We start from the raw sequence: 21564 nt of genomic DNA on the forward strand, positions 1-21564 counted from the left end.
AGGCCAGCCTTCCGAGGCCCCACCTCCTTCCGGCTCGCGGCTGGTATTTGTCCCGCCCCCGCCCCAGTCAGCTTCATTCCGCTTCCGGTTGGCCGGGCGCTTCAGCGAAGTTGTCGCTACCTTGGTCGCGATGGGCAAGTCAGATTTCCTTACCCCTAAGGCCATCGCCAACAGGATCAAATCCAAGGGGCTTCAGAAGTTGCGCTGGTATTGCCAGATGTGCCAGAAGCAGTGCCGGGACGAGGTAAGCGGGCCTGGATGGGGCCCCAAGCGGGGCCCTGCTGGAAATCCAGGTTCAAGTCCCTGACGCTGGGGTGAGGGAGTGGAACTTCGGGTCCTGGTCGTGTGGGTTCTGCGCTGGGCGAGTCAGCTACTCAACTCGGTACCGCCATCCTGACCTGCAGCGTTTATCTAGGGAAACCAGTGATCTTTGACGCCTCATTCCTCCACGGTCTTCCGCCAAAAAGAAATGAAATAGGAGGCTTTGCAGCTCTCGTAGACGGGATGCTACTCGAGCTGTCATAGAACGGGGGCGTTGAATAGTGCAGTGCCCGATGCTCGGGGAATGACCGTAACAGTCATCTCTGACTCGACGTGACTCGAGAAACAAGGTGATCGGGATTCACCCCTCTTTTCGGGATCAGATGAAAAAGGACAGCCAAGCTCTGGCACACTACTCATCTAACAAGCATTTATTGAGCGCCTACAGTGTGCCAGGCCCAGGATATTACTCCCTGTGGTGACGATCGTGGACTGGAGGCCAGACTGTCAGAATTCTGAATCCTAGCGGCGCCACTTGCTAGCTGTGTAGGCTTGGGCAAGTTACTTACATTCCCCCTGCCCGTTTGCTTATCTGTAAAGTGGGAATAAGAATTGTACCTACCGGGAAGATTGTGAGCTTTAAGTCTGTGAATTATGTGTACAGTGGCTCAAGGGGTCTCGGGGCAGATGTTGAAAAGGTTTGTATGCCGTCCAGCGGCGTTTGTACGTTTTCACATTAGTGAGGTGGATGACGAAGCCCCTTGAAGAATTGAGAGCAGGCTAGCGACAGGGTCGTATTTTTTCTCCGGGGATTGAATTGGATTGGGTCGGTGCAGCGGAACATTGGGTAATTGGAATAATCCACTCCAGTGTTTTCTGCAGGCGAGGGATGAGATGCTTAAGTAGGACTCACGTTGACTGACATTGAAGCAGTTAACTCTTTTTTCATTTGTCTCCAGTTCTTCCCCCTCCCTTTTTTTAATGTTTATTTAGAGAGAGAGAGAGAGAGAAAGCGAGCACACAAGCAGGGGAGGGGCAGACACACACACACACACACACACACACACAGAATCCAAAGCAGGCTTCTGGCTCTGAGCTGTCAGCACAGAGCCCGACGTGGGGCTTGAACTCGTGAACGGGAAGATCATAACCTGAGCCAAACCTGAATTCCTAACCAACTGAGCCACCCAGGTGCCCCGTCAGTTTCTTTCTTTCTTTTTTTTTTTAAGTTTTATTTATTTATTTTGAGAGAGAGAGAGAGAGAGAGAGAGCACACAAGCAGGGGAAGGGCAGAGAGAGAGGGAATCCCAAGCAGGCTCTGCACCATCAGCGTGGATCCCGATGCAGGGCTCTAATTCATAAACCATAAGATCGTGACCTGAGCCAAAATCCGGAGTCAGATGCTTAACTGACTGAGCCACCCAGGCGCCCCTCCCGTTCTTTCTTTCTAATAGTCAAGGTGAAATTCTCACACAGAAAACTAGAGACAAATACCACAAACATTTGTATCTCCGTTACCCGTATTGAACATTTTAAGAAACTCACCTAGCCTTACTTGTTTCAGAAATATTTTAAAGTCAGTTGCAAGCATCTAGGACATTTCATCTCTAAATACTTAAGTATGCTTCTCTAAGACATTTGGGTATTTTTCTACATAGCCGCAATATATGTCATCACACATAAAAAAAAGTAATAAAAATTCCTTTATGTCGTCTGACACACAGTCCATATTCACATTTTCATCACTTGTTCCCACAAACGCTTTTTAAAAGTTTTTTTTAATTTCGGGGCACCTGGGTGGCTCAGTCGGTTAAGCGGCCTACTTCTGCTCAGGTCATGATCTCGTGGTCCGTGAGTTCGATCCCCACGTCAGGCTCTGTGCTGACAGCTAAGAGCCTGGAGCCTGCTTCGGATTCTGCGTCTCCCTCTCTCTCTCTGCCCCTGCCCCGCTTGTACTCTTTCACTCTGTCTCTCTCAAAAATAAACATTAAAAAAAATTTTTTTTCTTTCAAGTTTTTGTTAAAACCAAGACCCAATCAAAAGCCATGAATCAGATTTGTTATTACGGCTTAAAAAAAATAAACTATTTTTTTTAGAGCAGTTTTAGCTTTACAGCAATGATGAGCAGAAGGTCCAGAGATCTGTACGCACCGGGTCCCCACATTTGTACAGTTTCCCCGTTATCAGCATTTGGCAACAGACTAGTGCTTCACATCTTCACCACCAAAGCCTACAGTTGGCAGTGGGGTTCCCTCCTGATGTTGGACATTTCTCTGGTTTTGAACAAATGTGTGTAATGGCATATATCCATTATCATCTCACAGAGAAGTTTCATTGCCCTAAAAATGTGAGTAATTAGGGCTTTTGATCTCTCTCATTCCTAAACGGAATATAGAATCCACTCCCCTCGCCCTTGCTCCCGCCCCCTTGTGACTCCGTTGTTTTTCTTTTTTTCTAATTAATTTTTTACTAGTATAGCTGTCACGCGTTACCCACATGTCAGTTACAGTGGTTTCCTCTGCACAACGTAATTTATGCCGTTCGCTGTGCGTGTCACAAGTGTGGCTCCCACCTGTCACCCCGCAACACTGTCACCATACGTGCCGTCGACCGTACTTCCTGCGCAGTTCTCTCTATTCCGTCACCAGAGGCCTCTCTCTCTCCCTTCCCTTCACGTGTTTGCCCAGCGCCTCTCCTTACCGCCTACAGCCGGCAGCTTAGCCTCTGTGTTTATAGGTCTGATTGTGTTTTTGTTTTTGCTTTGTATTTTTTTGAGAGAGAACGTGCGCGTGCATGCCTGCATGAGCCAGGGGAGAGGGGCAGAGGGAGAGAGAGAATTTCTGATGTTTTATTTATTTATGAGAGAGAGACAGAGGGTGAGCAGGGGAGGGGTAGAGAGAGAGGGAGACACAGAATCCAAAGCAGGCTCCAGGCTCCAGCTGTCAGCACAGAGCCCGACACGGGGCTCGAACTCATGAACCATAAGATTCTCACCTGAGCTGAAGTCGGACACTTAACTGACTCAGCCACGTGATCGCCTCCCCGCCCCAAGAGAGAGAATTTCAAGCAGCCTCCACACCCAACGCAGAGCCCAGTGCAGGGCTCCGCCTCAGGATGGCGAGATCACAACCTGAGCCCAAATCCAGAATCCGACACTCCACCGACTGAGCCACCCAGGAGCCCGTTACTCTTTTGTTTTGAAGGTTCCACATATAGGTGAAGTCATAGGAAATTTGTCTTTATCTGAGTTATTTCACTTAGCAAAACACCCTTGAGGCCCATCCATATTGTGACAAATGGCAAGATCTCGGTCCTTTCCTGTAGGCTGGTCATATTCCGTTGTGTGTGTCTTCTTTATCCGTTCATCTGTCAATGGACACTCGAGTTGGTATCTTTGCTAATTCAGTTTTTCTGACGTTGACTCTCTACTGGGCCAGTAACTGCCCTGGAGCGTTCCCACTTTCTGACATGAAACAGTGAAGTTTTCTTGTGGTTGTCTTTGACCCTCCTTCTCTAACTTACAGTTCTATAAACTGGCACTTGGAGCTGAAGGCTTGATTCGGATCAGGTTAAATATTTTGGGGAAGACGACTTGATAGGTGGTCCTGCGGGTTTCATATCGCATCGCACAAGGAGGCCCGTAATGGCTGCTAGTGCTAAGATGACTGAGTGAAGAGGACGGTGATGTTAGAAAGGAATATTTTCCCTCTCGCAAGAGCGAGCAGATAGCAAGGAATACGTCTAGTTTACCATCAGCCTTTTCCTTCGGTGTTTTAGCATCCTTGCTTGAGTCTGTTATTTCCTTAAGAGTTGCAAAGCGGTTATTTTTCTGTATTTCTCAGAATTTATTATTGGCTACTATTCTTATGTAAGGCTGAGCTCTTTCTCATTTTTTTTTTTTTTTTATAATTTTTTTTTTCAACGTTTATTTATTTTTGGGACAGAGAGAGACAGAGCATGAACAGGGGAGGGACAGAGAGAGAGGGAGACACAGAATCGGAAACAGGCTCCAGGCTCTGAGCCATCAGCCCAGAGCCTGACGCGGGGCTCGAACTCACAGACCGCGAGATCGTGACCTGGCTGAAGTCGGACGCTTAACCGACTGCGCCACCCAGGCGCCCCATGAGCTCTTTCTCATTAACTGGAGCTGTTTGGTTATCCTCAAACACAGGTTGTATGGCAAAAGGAGGATAAATGCTTAACTCTTTCCTTCAGTTACCGATTTCAGAGTAAGACACTTGTGGCCATTCTGTCCCGTTTGCTCTCAATCTGTGCATCGACTCCCCTGCCTGGGAGGGTGGCCTGCAGGAGGAGAGGTTGACACCTCCAAGTTCCCTTTCGTCTCCCTCTCTCTCAGTGTTGGAAGATTGAGGGGAAGGAGGTCGGATCCAGAGTATTCCCCTCCTGCCCATCCACTCTCACGGGTTTCTAGAATTTACTGGCCTCATTTCGTTTTCATTTCAGTGATTGATTTTTAACCTACGGGAATTTGCACTGGTTTTTCATTCATGAGACCAACACCAAGTTTCCTTTTAGGTACTTGCGAGTGAGAGTAGTGCACGGGCGGAACACAGTTGAGGCGAGCATTGTGTCGGTCGTCTGTGGGTGACTGAGGGTGAGGCAGCTAAGCGAGATGGGGTGTTGACATCGGGCCAGTGGCGTGAGACCAGACGGGGAGACGGGAGAGGCGGTGTTAGGGAGGCCGAGCGGACTTAGTGGTAAGTGGAGGCAGAGGTGGAGGAGGACTCCAGGATGCCTGGCCCCTGGCCTGGGTGACCGGGCGCGGGACAGAACTGTTCACTGACACGGAGAACACAGCGGGAGAGGCCCAGTTTTCATTGCCGGTGCTGGTGGAGAATCAGCTGTAAATGTTAAGTCGCATAGATACAAAGTCAAAACTTGTCATTTTTTTTATAGTCACCTGAAGAAGGTGCAGATTTAGTATATTTAACACGAGGTTTCTGTAGGGTGCAGTTATCCCATGAGATTTAACATGACATTTCTGTAATATGCCACAATGTATTTTGGATAATGAACTGAAGTAGAGAAAAGTGAGTGAAATTCACTAACGGCCCATTTTACTTGGTTACGTTTCCCCAACCACTTACATCGCCCTACATGTAGTAGATGTTAAATGGATTTAAAAAACAAAATCACTCTTCTGTTCCCATGCCCTGTCCTGTCTCTTAGTAACGTCGGCTTGCCACGAGCTTTCTGTCTCTTTAATCTCCTGGGATTATCCCTTGAGGGGCAGTGTTACATAACTCAACCTCATAAAAAACTTTTAAAAAAAAATGATAGTGTGCTTAAAGCTAGTGATTTTCTCTCTCTCTCTCTCTCTCTTTTTTTTTTTTTTTTTTGTTACAATTTATTGTCAAAGAGGAGCTTTTTATGGTTAACTAAATACTTCTGTTTAGGGCCCATTATGATGACCTAAATCAGAACTTAACCACTCCTTATATGTTTTGTAGAATGGCTTTAAGTGTCATTGTATGTCCGAATCTCACCAGAGACAACTACTGTTGGCTTCAGAAAATCCTCAGCAGTTTATGGATTACTTCTCCGAGTAAGTAACTTGAAGACATCCTTATCTCATAAGCTTTGTTGAGTTGGACATGTAGCACATATGCTTAAAAATTTGTATATTGGGAGCTCTGTCTGTTCCTTACACATTAACAGGATAGCTCTATGATCTTGTGCTCAGGTTTTGTTTTCCTTTGACAATTTGTCACGGTATGAAATTGTTACAGAAGTGTTTCTCACAATTCAGTCTTGCTCTCCAAACACAAAAAAACTCTTTCATTCTAACTCGGTTGTGGCTCAGAGCACCGCTGTGGAATCCGACTGCCTGCCTTTAAGCCCTGCAAACCCAGGCTTGTCCCTTCATGGGCTGCGTGATTCTCGCCGAAGCACTTACGTTTGTCTGTGCTTCTGTTTCCTCATCTGTAAAATGGGACTAAAAACAGCACCCTCTTCCAAGCGTTTTCTTTATTTCATAGAAAGATTAATGAGTTAATGGTTTTAAAGTGTTTAGAAAAGTATCCAGTGCTTGATTAATATTAGCTATTAATTATTATTGCTATTAATATTTAGTCTTAAGTCTGTCTGTCTCTTTCTTTCCCAAGTTCTGGACCTTTTGATCTTAGGACCCCTTTTCACCCTTAAAAATTATTGCAGAGCCTCAAAGAGCTTTTGTTTGTGATTGATATTGATATATTGGTACTTGTGAGTTAGGGATTAAAAATGAAAAAAAAATGAAGCGTATTTATTATCTCACTTAAAATAATAATAAATCTATTAAGTGTTAAAAGAAATAATTTTTTAATAAAAATTAACTATATATTCCAAAACAAACAAAAACAATCGGAATAGCTTTGCTTCAGATTTTTACAAATCTCTTCAGGGTCTGACTACTAGGAGACAGCTGGATTCTACAACCGCTTCTGTATTCAATTGTCTGTTTCAACATGTTTTGGGTAAAGCACATAAAGAAAGGCCACCCTGTTCATAGATGTCTGGTTGGCACGGGGGAATACTTTAAGAGCCTTTTTCGGATAATTTTGGATGCTCTTTGATGCGACATCAAAACACAACAACGTGGTAGTTTCTTCAAGATTAGCTGCAGTGTGGATTCTGGAACCGTGTCAGGGAACTTTTGTGCACTATTACATTATGATCCCTCGATCTTTCACTTTAGATGGAGCTTGTCCCCACGCATGGTTTTATGTCATCATGCACTGGTCATTTGGAAAATATTGGTTCACCGAGTGTTCCGAATGGTGACACGTTTTGTTACATAGTAGCGTAAAATCATACTTTTTAATGTTATCAGTGTCATCGGAAAGGTCCTTTAGTATTGGGAGGGACGTCAGGCTCACGGTGGCCGATGCTAGTTTACCAGATTCAATTTTTTGCCGGAAAGCTCACATTTTATCGTCGGCAACAAATGATAAACAAATGTCAGCTGTTTTCCTTGACGTGACAAGGCTCACTTTGCTTATTTTTGACCAAATGTCTGCTAAATACCCGATTTTGAATAACCGTAGTTGATCGGCCCGTCATCCTTTCAAGTAGAGGTGGTGCGCGGTGACAGAGGTAGTTCTGTGCGTGGCTCAGACCCTCGCACGAGTGCTGCGCTCAAGTCAGGCCCCAGCCGGCGGTGGAAGTGCTACGTTCCCGAGCCCGTCCCAGTGCACAGGGTATGAGACGGAGCCCCGCAGGCTGAGATTTAGTACTGTCCCACCGCCCCGTCAAGGACGTTCTTGGTGAAACCAGCATTGATTCTCACCGCGAGTGCATGTCCGTGAAGAATCCTCTGGCTGCCTGTGCAGGCTGGCCTCGCCGCCCACTGCCCTGACTTGGCTGAGACGCCAGCAGGTGTCCCCTGTGTGGCTTTTGTGCCATCAAGGCAGGTAACACGGTGAAAAAGGCCAAAATTGTTTATCTGTGAACCACACGAAACCACCTTGATTACCACGGGGCTGCACGAGCCACATTTGGGGAAATATCATCCTGGCAAGAGCCATCTACACTGGGCTTTTCCTCTCCACCCCCTTTTACTGCATCCACGTAGCTGCCCAGTTTCCATCTTGCTCTTTATCTTTCTTCGGTGGATAACGCTCTTAACTACCCACAAACACCTCTCTGTTTTCCATTCTTTCCTGGCTTTCCTCCTCCTCCTCCTCCTCCTCCTCCTCCTCCTCCTCCTCCACCTCCTCCTCCTCCTCCTCCTGCTGCCTGCTTGCTTCCTTAGCCCCTCTTCCTTTCCTCCCAGCTCCTCCAATGCAGGAATGTTCCTCAGGGTGTCCGCTCGGCTTCCTTCAGTCCACATTACCCAGGCTCCAAGAGTTCTGTCATTCTTCCAGCTGTTCCCTTCGTGTTGGGTGACTCCTCAGTCTTACTGTTCATTCCTGATTATCTGTCCTAAGTTGTAGATTTTTTTTTTTTTTCTGGGCAGTTGTAATCTATATTTCTGAAGGCTCTCCCAAAGCCAACATTTTAAAGCCAAGCACGGTACTCTGTCCACCACGCCTATCGTGTGCTGGCTGACAATACCTACTCGGAATGCTAAGCTGGGACTTCCCTGTTGTTGATTCTCCTCTGCGGTGTCCTTCCAACTCCCCTCCTCGCCATTCTCCCGGCCCTAGTCATCATTCTCATCATGTGTCACCTAAATTAATTCCGTGACTTCCTCACTGATCTCCCAGCCGCAGCTTCTGTCCCTCCTGTCCGTGTTTTATGCCCATGGTTCACAAACCGCCACGTGCGTCACAATCACCGTGAGGGCTTGTGACAACAGTGGCAGATTCTGATTGCGTAGATCTGGGCTGGGGCTGGAGACGTGCTGTTTCTATCAAGTTCCCAGGTAATGTTGATGCTACTGTTGTAGGGACCACACTTTGAGAATTCTTGTTCTGTCTTCCCCAGGACTGTCTTTCTAGATCACAGATTTTCACAGACTAACTCCTAGGTAAATTATTTGGTGCTTTGCCACTGCCTGCGTAAAACCCACCCTCTTGAGCATGACATTCGAGGTACTTCAAAGATCAGCCCCGCCATTATTTTCCAGCTCTGTCCCCCCCCCCGCCCCCGTGTTCTTCTGTTCTGTCCCACCATGTCCCTCCTTTCTGTCTACTCACAACGTTAGCTCAGTGAGGTCATCGCTTCCCAGACGTGATGCTTCCGTGTTTCTCTGCCAGCTGGGAGTGGCCCTTTCTTCCTCTCCACCTATAAGGTCTGATGTCTACTTCCCTGCCCACGTTAAAGATCGCCAGCGGGCATCCCTCAACTCCGTGACATTGTGCTACATCTCTTTTGCAGTTCGCCTCGTGTTATGATTGGTTCTGCTAGATTGGAACCTGGGTCAAGATTTAGGTTTTATTCACCTGTGTTTACCCAGCACGTAACACAGTGTATTCCGTGCAGAGGGACACATTGAGTACCAATTCCACGTGGAATCAGGCAAGTTTTGCTATCGTCGGAAGAATGGTCTTATTATGCCACGCTCAGTCACGCTAAGAGACTTCACGGAGGAACCTTTCTAGACCCGTGGAGTCACTTGTGCTGTGGTTGCTCCGCCAAGCCTGGAAGCCTCAACTCCAAACTGACCTGTAACTGAAATCCTCGAAAGCTGTAAACTTTCGGGATTCCTTCCCTTTTCAGTTCTTGAGGGTTCCTAACAGGTAGTCACATAGATGTGTCATATATCATTTGGGCATTCACACTGTATGGTGGCTTTGTATTTGTAGAATTACCTTAATGCTTTCCTTCCTTTCCTTATTAGGGAATTCCGAAATGACTTTCTAGAACTTCTCAGGAGACGCTTTGGTAAGCATCTGGGTACTGTGCGCACAACAACTCCCTGATCCGTAAACCTGCTCCGGGTTGACGGTGTGCTGTTTTGTTCTCAGGCACTAAGAGAGTCCACAACAACATCGTGTACAATGAGTACATCAGCCACCGGGAGCACATCCACATGAACGCCACCCAGTGGGAGACTCTGACTGATTTTACCAAGTGGCTGGGCAGAGAAGGTGAGAAGAAGACAGGGTCTGAGCAGCTGTTGCGTGGCTCGGGGGCAGAGACACAATTGTCACGGTTTCTGTGTACATTTACGGAAAAGAGGGCGAGCAGGGCAGTTAAAAACTGGCGGAGGGGAGCATAATCTTCCGGGACTCATTTTGTGTGTTCCACCCGAACACGAGCGTCTGGGACGGTTCTTTTGACAGGGCCCGGATTTATCGCCGGCGCGTCCTCTCATTCGGGTTAAGGGTTATTACCAGTCCTCCCCCTCTTACGCCCCCGTGTTCATTTTACTTTCTGAGGCTTTTGTTACCCCCGCGCAAGGAGCTTTTTAAAACTTTGCTGCAGCTTTTTCCATTTCTAATCTTCATAGGATGAACTTGGAAGGAGAGGGCAAGGAGCCGTGACATGTATCACGTACTCAGCGTGTTACTTGATTCCATTTTACGGGGCAAATTTCTATTAAGTTAGTAGAATATCGTGTACTCGTCGGATGTTAAATACTTAGACACAGTTAAATAATTACTAAGCAAGATAATACTCCTTTCCTGTATTTCCCTGGCGTACAGAGTTGACTTAGCCCAGGTAGTTAAAAATCAGAATGATAATTTTTTCTGTTCAAGGAGATAAAGTATCCCACTTAAAATATCTAAATTTTATCAACTGTGAGTATGGAAAATCCATGGGCCGCATGAATTTGTGTATTTGAATGTGTTTGAATGAGTGTATTTGAATGAATAAGTACATGGCGCAGAGACGGAACGCGTTTATATTTCCCTTTAGTTTTCGTTGTGTACGAGCTTACTTGTTATTTTTTTTTTCTTTTTAAGGCTTGTGCAAGGTGGATGAGACGCCGAAGGGCTGGTATATTCAGTATATCGACAGGGACCCAGAAACTATCCGCCGGCAACTGGAACTGGAGAAGAAGAAGAAGCAGGACCTTGATGATGAAGAGAAGACAGCCAAGTTTATTGAAGAACAAGTGAGAAGAGGTCTGGAAGGGAAAGAACAGGTGGGCAGCAGCGTCATTCAGGGAGGCAATGGGAAAAGGTCTCAAGAAGCAACATTTTTAAGCATCGAGTTGAGTTTGGCAGATGCTGTTCCTTACCGAACAGGAGAGTGACCGTGGCAGAGTCTAAAAGGCCGGCTTCTGGAGTCGAGGCCAGCCTGGGTCCCATCTCTGCCTTACTGACTCTTGATCCTATAGAATTCTATAGCTCTACACCTCAGCTTCCTTATGGTTAAGGTGCAGGTGATAACTAATGGGGGAGACGCAGCAGATGACATCACTCGGCCGTGATTAGCGCGATGCCGGAGCGAAGCACAGTGTGGGAACCTAGGTGCCAGCGCCTGCCCCAGCCTGGGCAGGATGTAGACTATTTGAATCAGGCACATACAACCTGTGGGCCTGAAGAATCAACAGGCCGAACCCAGGCAAACGGGGAGACAGGGCATGGGGAAGGTGGTTCGGGTGTCAGAATAACCAGAGGAGGGCCTTTACTTCAACAGATATTTATTGGGTACCCTCTGTGTGCCAAGCCTTCTTCTAGGCACTGGGGAGAGAGCAGTAAACAAAAGATAAAAACTCCCTGCCTCATGGTGCTTCCATACCAAAAGTTGTGTGTGTGTAGGAAAGCGTAGCCTGTACATAGGTGGCGCTCCTAGCCATTTAGTATTTTAAAAACTTTATTGTGTGGGGCGCCTGGGTGGCTCAGTCAGTTGAGCGTCCGACTTCGGCTCAGGTCATGATCTCGCGGTCGGTGGGTTTGAGCCCCGCGTCGGGCTCTGTGCCGGAGCCTGCTTCGGATTCTGCGTCTCCCCCTCTCTCTCTGCCCCTCCCCTGCTCATGCTCTGTCTCTCTCTCTCTCTGTCAAAAATAAACATTAAAAAAAGAAGAAACTTTATTGTGGTATAAGATACATGTGCTAAAGTGTATGATGTGCGTTAATCTTAAGGTTACAGCTTAGTGAAATTTTACATATGGATGGATGGATAGTAGATGGATGGATAGCTTATGAAATGACCACCCAGATCAAGATACAGAACATTTTCAGTGTCATACTCATTCCCAGTTAATATTCCCTGTTCCCCAGGAAGGAACTGGTGTTCTGATGTGCCACTCTTAATTCCTTGCCAGTTGGTTCGTGAACTTCGTCAAAGTTCCTATGAACTTCGCCATACGGTACACTCTCTCTGTGTCTGGCTTCTTTAACTCAGACAGAATGTTCTTTATGTTTACTGCACCTGTGTCCTTTCCTACCAGTGTTTCACCCTTTTTTAAATTGATGTCTATTCCATTTTATGAATATCACACAATTGATCCATTGTCCTGCTGAGAAACATGTAGCTTGTTTTCAGGATTTGGCTATTATGAATACAGCTGCTCTGATCATTAATGTGCGTGTCTTATAGAAGCTGTTTATTACAGAGTGACGCGGGAAGGAAAAGGCAATAAGAAAGTAAAGATCCATTTATGAGTCAACTTTTACACCATGTTAATTGACCTTGATAAGTGGGTGGCTGTGCGTGTGTAATACGGTGCTGCTTTCATATGCATGTATTTACGTCATCTTTTAGGAGGTTTCTATATTAAAATAGAAACAATGTTTAAAGCACTGTAGTTGTAAAATTTAACCCCTGCCTAAGATTGAAAAAACTTTTTATTCTTGAAATTCTTTTACCTTTTTAAAATTTAGACCGCTGAGGGCACCTGGGAGGCTCAGTCGGTTAAGCATCTGACTTGGGCCCAGATCATGATCCTGCGGTCCGTGAGCTTGAGCCCCCTGTCGGGCTCTGTGCCGACAGCTCAGAGCCTGCTTCGGATTCTATGCCTCCCTCTCTCTCTACCCGTCCCCCACTCATGCTCTGTCTCTCTCTGTCTCTGAAAAATGAATAAACATTAAAAAAATAAAAAAAAAAAAAACCTTTAAACCTCTGGGGGCATCTGGGTGGCTTAGTCAGTTAAGCATGCGACTCTTCGTTTCGGCCCATGGCACGATCTCATGGTTTGCGAGTTTGAGCCTCACATCGGGCTCCGTGCTGACAGTGTGGAGTCTCCTTGGGATTCTCTCTCTCTGCTCCTTCCCTGCACTCTCTTTCTCTAAAAAACAAATAAACTTTAAAATAAAATGAAAATAAAATTTAAAGTTCTGTTTTCAGTGGAGGGAAAATTATAATTTCCTATTGTGGAAATTAAGAAGGATCACATCTTGTACAGAGGAACATGGTTTACCTTTTGGAATAGCGTTGTTTTGTAACATTTTTGCTTAATTCCATTAAGACCTTCAAGTTAATTCATACTTTCCAGGTATAAATAGCATCTTCCAGTAAAAGAAGTCCTACTGATCAGTGCTTCCTCATTCCACACTTAAACATGTCAGTTTTTTTAAAAGAAACTTTGTGTCTTTTGTAAGATGTGAATGGACATTGCCTAAGGAAAGACTATCTCAGTTAGATCTCAAGAACATTTTTTTTTAACTATAAGAACATCTTTTCTGTTAGTAGAAACCACAGTTAACATTTATCACTCTTGCAGGCGTGATGCTAAGTGTTTCCTTTATATCGTATTTAACCCTTATGATACCTCTGAATATGCACGTTATCCCTTTTTTAAAGACAGAATAGTTGAGGCATAAGGGAGATTGTGAGATTGGCAGGCGACAGAGCCAATACCGTGCAGAGGTGGGTTTTACCTGCACTTCTTCCTGAGTTCGTCTTAGACTCTCCATCTTAACAGTAAACCATGCCACAATATAGAAAGGTTTTGTTTTTTTAAGGTAATCCTCTAGCTAAAACTTTTAAAGTTTATTGTTTTATGTTGTTTCCATTTTAAATTGTAGCAGGAAGACAGATGTAGGTAAACTTCTGCAGTTTGGTCCAGAGAAGTCACTTTCTCCCCGCTTTGGAATAGTGCTCAGTGGAAGGATGTTTGCGGTACGTGTCATTTCTTGGCTAGGATCTTAATCACTTTGCACTTGTATTTGGAGCTGCCTTGCAACAATGGGTAGGAAGTCAGCACCTGGGCCTACTGAGTACTGATGGCAAATGCACTATAAACCAAAGCTTCACACTCTTTTTTTTTTTTTTTTTTTCCTTTTAGGAGGCTCCTGTTTTTACGGAATTAAGCAGAGAAAATGATGAAGAAAAAGGTAGTTTTACTTTTTTTTTTCTTCTTCTAATATGGATGTTTTCCTATCGGCCCTGCCAAAAACTAGCAACAGGTTTGGGAGCAAGACCTGTACTGTGTCTGGATCGCACTGTTCTCGCCCGTATGTGAAAAAGTTGTAACGATGAACCGGGTAGGATGCCTTCAGCTACAAGTAAGAAAACTGACCAAAGGGAGCCTCAGTAGTAAGGAAATGGCTTGCTCTAACAAGAGTCCCAGAGGCAGGCCATCGGTCAGCAGCGGGACACGAGGTAGCTGTGGGCACTTTCGGCCACTGTATGTAGACCCAGCATTGTCCAGAGGATGACAGAGGGCATCTCTTCTAGAGTCCCCTGTGAGCCAGGAAACTTTACCTAGAAGACACTCCTCCGGCCAGCAGACTTCCTTCTGAATGTCACTGGCCAGACCCTATCAGCCTCCACCTCAAAGGCAGTCGCTGGGAAAGGGAAAGGAAGCGGGATTATTTTGATTGCTTTAGAGCAAAAGAACCTTACAAAGCCTCCCCCCGCCCCACCCCTGCCCCCGCCTCCTAATCCCATCACTTTGAGCATTAGGTTTTCAACATGCAAATTTACAGAGGATACAGACACAGTGTGAGAAGTGTGAACACCTAAACAAAATTGGAGTTCTGTCCCCTTAGCAAGGGCAGAAGGGGACAGTGGAGGTGGAGAACAGCCAAGGCAGCCTTTCCCAGCTCCGAGCATCTGCCCAGTGCGCTTCTCTGCAGGAGTGTATCATCTCTGGATAGGAGCATTCCAGCTCTCGTTCATGCCGACCGTCCGGGAACTTCTGTGTGGATGTGGTGTGGTATCTTATCTGAGAAGTGTTATAATTTCCCTGAAATATATACGTATATATGTATAAATGAAGTGTGTGTGCATGGGTAGGAAATGAAATGTGTAAAATGCGTAACAAACTATAGCACTGTTTTTTCTTCCAGTTACATTCAATTTGAATAAAGGAGCATGTAGTTCAGCAGCAACATCATCCAAATCAAGGTGAGCTACGTGAATAGGTATCTTAGAACTCGAGGATTTCTGTGAAATGTTGATGACTACATTTTAAAAGCTGCAGTATTGTGGGTGTTTTTTTTTTTTCTGGTTGTAATTTTCTTCTTCGTTTTGTTTTTGTTTGGTGGTGGTTGTGTTTTTCAGCAACTGTTTTTTTCCCTGATTTGCCTATGATGATATGATTCCCCCTTTTGAGGAAAGGCCTACTCTGATCACCTGCTTCCCATGACAAATCTTTGTCTCTCTGGGAGTCCTTCTCCACTTAATAATTCCTTCTGTGCTACTGCGGTGCTATTTGGTTTTCTTTTTCCTTTTTTTCTTTTGTTTTGCTATTTGTTTTTCTATCAGAGCCCACGTCTCAAGTTTAAATATTAGCTGGAGTGTACAGTTTTTGTTCTGTCTACCGTATTAAGATCTTGTGAGAATAGAGACGAAGTCATTCGCCTAACTTCTCAGCACCTAGTACAGTGTAAATGCCCTGGTCAGCACTCAGTGACGACTGCCTTCCGGGCTACGCGATGTAGTAACAGAATGGGGCTTGCCAGCTTTTTCTGGGAAAGGCCCTACAGTAAATAGTTTAGACATCATTGGCCATATGTCTTTGTCACAACCACTTAGCTGCTATCGGAGCGAGAAAGCAGCCAGAGACAATATGTAAACAAGCGATCGTGGCTGTATTCCAGTAAAATCTTATTTATAAACACAGGCAGCAGGCTGCATCTGCCCCTTAGGTTGTAGTTTGCCAAGTCCTGGAACAGCATGTAGTCAGGTACTTCTCACTTTTCACATTCTCTTCTCTTGCAGTTCTTAGACATTCTTTCACCACATCTCTGTTCACTATCTGTGATGCGCAGTGTATCCAGTTGTTTATGGAGATAAAAAAAAAAAAATAAGACAAGATATTCAGGAAGGCACCTCCTCCTGACACCTTCCCATTCTCTACCAGAAATTAGTTTTGAGTTGGCCAATCTTTGTTATTTTACTTAGTATTTTACATATTGTTTATTGAAGACCTAACTCAGGTTTTCTGGTTAGTTTATTAGGCGAGTGTTTATTTACCTGACGAAGTAAGTGGTGAGGAGAGTTGAAGGAACTAGACAGACTGAGGGAGCACGTAATACTGCTTCAGAATGGCTGGCCGGAGGTCTTCACTTTGGTCGAAATATTTCAGAATTGACACCTACATTAGAGATCGTGAAGGAAGCGGTCAGCTGGGTTCTACACGTGGTACCCTTGAAAATTCTTTTCAAAGTAGTGGTCTGATAGGACCCGGAAGACAGATTTAAATATGTCAGATCACACGTTGCCTTATGGTTTTAGACCTGTACGTGTTTCCCTCCAGTCTCCCTTATTATTTGTTATTCCCAAGTGTAGATAAATGTTAAACTTGGTCCCAGCGGCCCCCAAACTGGTCTCTCTAGTATTAGTTTTCTGTGGCTGCTGTAAATGACCAGAAACCAAGTGTCCTGAAACAACAGGAATTTATTCTGTTTCTGGAAGCCAGAAGCGTGAAGTCAGAATCGCCGGCCGAGATCAGGCCACGTGCCAGGCGGTGCTTCCTCCGCGGGCCCTGGCGGGAATCCGTCCTTTGCCTCTTCCGGCTTCCGCTGGCTGCTGCCATCCCTCGGCTTGTGGCTGCACCCTTCAGTTTTCAAGAGCAGTGTCTTCACATCTCTCTCTGCCCCACCTTCACACCACCTTCTCTGTGCGTCAAGTCTGCCTGTTTCCCTCTTGAAAGGATGCATGTGTATAGAACCCATTCGGGCACCCCGGGATAGTCTCACCTCAGAATCTATAACCTAATCTTTTTCGCAAAGACCCTTTTCCCAGTAAGGTCGCATGTATCAACTTAAGGGATGAGGACCGGTTATCTTTGGGGTCTGCTGTTTAGCCTCCTGTACCCCGACGCCAGGCTTTGATGTCATTATAAAAGTAGTTTTATTTGACCAAGTTCCGTGTGTTCAGTCTCAAGTGTGTATACGGACGCGTAAATGGCGTCACAGATAATACAATGTTAAGACTCATCTAAATTTCCTTTTTCTGAGATTATGGCCCATTTTTATAGAGGTTGGGATTTATTTTCCTATCGATTTATGTCTCTTGTATAGCTAAAGCTCAGAATGAGTGAAGTGATCTAGATAGCAAAAATGGGTGTCTTAGGCTATACTGAGGCATGGAGGTAAGCCCTGCTCCTCCCGGCTTTGAACACAGGTTACTCGGTTCCCATTTCTGTTTTGGGGCTTCTCTTCTTTAACTGTGTTAGTTATTACTAACTGATGGCAGAATTCTAGGGCCCTTCTAGGAGCGAACATTCCATTCGCAATCTGTTACTGTTCATTTCTTGCCTTGATTTTAGCCCCATCTTCACTGTCTTGGTTTGTCACCTTCTACTAGAACCTTTTTGGGGGAGGAGGGCTGTTATGGTGAGAGCAGCTAGTGGGAAGATTGAATGTAGTACACAGCTGAAAAAAAATGGACTCTTGCCTTTTACTTCACCGTCATTGAGAGTGATATTTAATTTCCTCTGCTTCTGGCGATGTTAAATTCTTAAAATGATTTGTATAGGTTTTCTCTCTTGATTCTAAGCAGTATTTTCAGGATAGGGATTATCACTTTCTTGAAAGCTTGGTAAAATACTGTGTTAGTGTCAGCTGGTGAGGGAATACCTTTTACTATTAACTATTTATGTACTATTAACTATTTATGTACTATTTAGTTATTACTATTAATAATAGTATTACTGTTTAGTTATTACTATTACTATTAGTATAACTAATTACTATTAGTTATAGTAATACTATTACTATTAGTATAACTATTAGTTATTACTATTTAGTTATTACTATTAACTATTTATGTACCATTTAACACTTTTGTGACAGTCATTAGTTTATTCAACTTTGCAATATAATCTTGATCATACGAATTTCAATAATTTGCATCATTTTTATTTTTCTAGACTATCCTTTTTATCTAGCCTCTCAAATTTAGTATCTGTTTTATTACTCTTTCAAAATACCCACTTTTTGGGGTGCCTGAGTGGCTCAGTCGGTTAAGTGTCCAACTCCTGATTTCTGCTCAGGTCATGATCTCAGCTCGTGAGATCAATCCCCTGTGCGTTGGCTTGGGCTTGGGATTCTCTGTGTCCCTCTCTTTCTGACCCTCCCCTGCTCGGACGTGCCTTCTCTCGCTCTCTCTCTTTCAAAATAAATAAACATAAAAAAGCCCAACTTTTTATTTTCTTGATAATATAATTTCTCTGGTTTCTGTGTTAGTGATTTCTGTCCTTCATAATGTCTTCTGTCAGCATTTCTTAAATTCTTCATCATTCATTTTAGCTCTAACAGAATCTTGATATTGCAAGCAGAAGGATCTAGATGTCAAGCCCTACCGTGTCTTTCTCTCTCTCTTTTTTTTAATAAGCAATTAAAATTTTATTTTATTTATTTTTATTTTTTTAAGAAAGAGAAAACATGAACGGAAGAGAAGGGGAGAGGGAGAGAGAGAAACTTTTTTTTCTTTTAAGTTTATTTATTTTGAGAGAGAGTGGGCAGGGGAGGGGCAGTGAGATAGGGAGAGAGAGAATTCTATATCACTGTCAGCGCAGAGCCCAACGTGGGGCTTGAACCCACAAACAGAGAGATCATGACCTGAGCCAAAATCAAGAGTCAGATGCTTAACCCACTAGGCCACCCCGATGCCCCGGAGAATCTTCAACAGGCTCCGTGCCCAGTGCAGAGCCCAACACAGGGCTTGATCCCATGACCCTGGGATCATAACCTGAGCCAAAATCAAGAGTTGGATGGTCAGGGCGCGCCTGGGTGGCTCAGTCGGTTGAGCGTCCGACTTTGGCTCAGGTCATGAGCTTGCAGGTCGTGAATTCGAGCCCCGTGTCGGGCTTTGTGCTGACAGCTCAGAGCCTGGAGCCTGTTTCGGATTCTGTGTCTCTCTCTGTCTCTGCCCCTTCCTCGCTCGCTCTCTCTCTCAAAAATAAAGATTTTTTTTTAAAAATTAAAAAAAAAAGTTGGACACTCAATCGACGGAGCCGCCCAGGTGCCCCTCTTTCTCTTATTAAAGACTCAGTATCTTTGGTCATCACCTGTGAGATAAATTGTCATTTTTTTCCATGTTCTTATGTGACCATTGTGATCCGGTACATCCCCCACCACTTGTACTCCAGCTCTGCTAAATTATTTGTGCCGTCCTAGACGAGCCGTGCTGGCTCACCCTGACTTTTCTCGGTGTCTGCTGTTCCCCCTTCCCGGAACACCCTTCCATGTCTGTTCTCCCACCTGTTGTGAGATCCTGATGGGCTATTCTGTTCATCTTTTTATCCCCACTGCTTGTCACCTTGTAGACATCTAACAATGCCAAATAAATCGTCTTGACAGAAAACTCTTTTTTCTATTCAGTTTAGGTGTTTTTGTGTGGCGAAATATATGTAACATGACGTTTACCATTTTGACCGTTTTTAAGTGCACGGGTCAGTGGCAGCAAATAGATTCACATTGTGTCTGTGACCAGCATCCATCTGCCAGACTTTCTCGTCACCCCGAACTGAAACTGTACTCGTTAAACCCTAACTCCCCGTTTCCCTCTACCCCACCAGACCCCAGTGACCTCTGTCCTGCTTTCTGTCTCTGTGAACGTGACTGTTCTAATCTCCTCCTCTGAGTGGAGTCATACAGAGGTTGCCCTTCCGTGACTGGCTTCTTTCACTCACTCTAATGTCCTCAAGGTACATCCACCTTGTGGTCATGTGTCAGAATTTCCTTCCCTTTTAAGGCTGAATACTCTCCTGTTGTCGTGTAGACCACATTTTGTTCGTCTCTTCATCGGCCATTGGACATTTTGAGTCATTGCCACCTTTTGGTGATCACAGATAATGCTGTTCTGAACACTGGTGCACAGATACGTGTTCGAGTCCCTTCTTTCAGTCCTTTGGGTATACACCCAGGAGTGGAGTCGCTGGACTGTAGGATAGCCCTGCGCTTGCTTTGTTTAAGAACTGCCTGGCTGCTTCCCATAGCACTTGCTCCAGTCGTGCATTTGCACCAACAGTGCACAAGGTTCCAGGGCGCCCCGTCCTCACCAACGCTTCTCTTTTCTGTATTTTTCTTACACAAGCCATCCTAAGAGACGGGAAGTGTTGTCTCGCGTGCTTTGGAGTTACGTTTCCCTGATGGTTAGTGTTGTGAAGCATCTTTTCATGGACTTTTTGACCATTTATGTGTCTTCTTTGGAGAAATGCCTTTTGCTCACTTATTAATGGGGTTGTTTGTTTTTTATGCCGCTTAGTTTCAAGAAGAACGTCTCAAGATTCCAGGCTGAGATGAATACCGAAATACCGAAATAATTTATCAATGTATTCGAGGACTCAGTATTGATCAAATTTGGGGAATTATGGAGAATGTGAAAAGGGTCAGAAAGCAGAAACATAAGCACTGACTATAGGAGGAAATAGGTGGTTTGTAAACGTAATCACTAGACCCCCCCAATTACCCACTTAAACCTCATTCCCCTTTTGCTAGGGTTATTAGCGCCTCTTACGTGGACACAGTGTGGTTGATTGTGATCTGGAATTAGTGCTAAGTTTCGTGGATTTCTAGCTAAAGGTACTTTTAAATCTCAAGAAACTTTTTTGCTTCATTTTTAAAATATTCACTTTGAGAGAGAGCAAGCGCACGAGCAGGGGAGGGGCAGAGAGAGGGACACTGTCAGCGCAGAGCCTGACATGGGGCTCGAACTCACAAACCGTGGGATCATGACCCGAGCCGAAATCAAGAGTCAGACGCTTAACCGACTGAGCCACCCAGGTGCCCCTAAAGAACCTTTCTTTAAGCAGCAAGTTGAAGCGTTTATCTTTATACGGGCTTAATCTGTTCAGAACCAAATGTATGTTATGTACAATTGTCACAAACCTGGGAAATGTGTCCACTGACAGAATGAGAACTTAGAAATATATTCAGAGGATTGAGTTATGGGACAAAACCCAGCAAGTGACATTTCAAAAGGATAAATTGAAAACCTTCCAGTTAGGTAAAGAGAGAACATGAACTTCCACGAAGACCGAGTCAGGGGGCCCTGAACTGCAGAAGAGAAGTAGGGATCATAGTTGACTCCAAGCTGAACAGGACTCGTTAGAGTAACCTGGCTGCCAGTAAGTCCAGTGCTCTCTTTAAATACCTTAAAAAAAAGTCCAAAGAATAATTCAAGGTTGTTTTTTCTGTTAATCACACTTTTCTCTTGGTTATCCCCATAGGAGCTTCATGCACATATTTTCGTCTATTCGTCGTTTGCAGATATGACAAACTAAATGATTAGACTGACAAGATTCAGTTAGCAAATATTAACTGAGCATGTGTTTTATGTGAGTCACTAGACGGTTACTGCTCCTTTACAACAAAAAATAAGTGAATACAAACATACACACCTGATTACATGTACAAATCATATATGCAAATGATTACAATGCAAAGTGGAGTGTGATACACGCCACAGAGACAGCAAGATCCAAGAAGCCTCGTGAAGAAAGGATCTTAACAGAATTGGGACAAATGGAGATAAATGGAGAGATTGTTCTACGTATGAAAGAGGCACGTGTAA

General features: G+C 44.7%; 1 protein-coding gene across 3 annotated transcripts in view; it reads left to right on the forward strand.

The window, feature by feature from the left end:
• Window positions 1-68: 68 nt before the first annotated feature.
• Window positions 69-21564, forward strand: part of KIN (Kin17 DNA and RNA binding protein) — a 41381-nt gene continuing 19885 nt past the window's right edge. For 2 of the 3 annotated variants that reach the window (XM_058681944.1, XM_058681943.1), the window contains exons 1-7: window positions 70-244; window positions 5733-5827; window positions 9545-9588; window positions 9672-9794; window positions 10614-10795; window positions 13883-13931; window positions 14889-14946. In XM_058681944.1, coding sequence (XP_058537927.1) covers window positions 131-244; window positions 5733-5827; window positions 9545-9588; window positions 9672-9794; window positions 10614-10795; window positions 13883-13931; window positions 14889-14946 — 665 coding nt within the window. In that variant the 5' untranslated portion in view covers window positions 70-130. Of the gene's footprint in view, window positions 245-5732; window positions 5828-9544; window positions 9589-9671; window positions 9795-10613; window positions 10796-13882; window positions 13932-14888; window positions 14947-21564 lie in introns of all 3 variants that reach the window. The other variant, XM_058681941.1, reaches the window with a different exon arrangement.

Source organism: Neofelis nebulosa, chromosome 8 (assembly GCF_028018385.1).
Source record: "Neofelis nebulosa isolate mNeoNeb1 chromosome 8, mNeoNeb1.pri, whole genome shotgun sequence".
NCBI classification, from domain to species: Eukaryota; Metazoa; Chordata; class Mammalia; order Carnivora; family Felidae; genus Neofelis; species Neofelis nebulosa.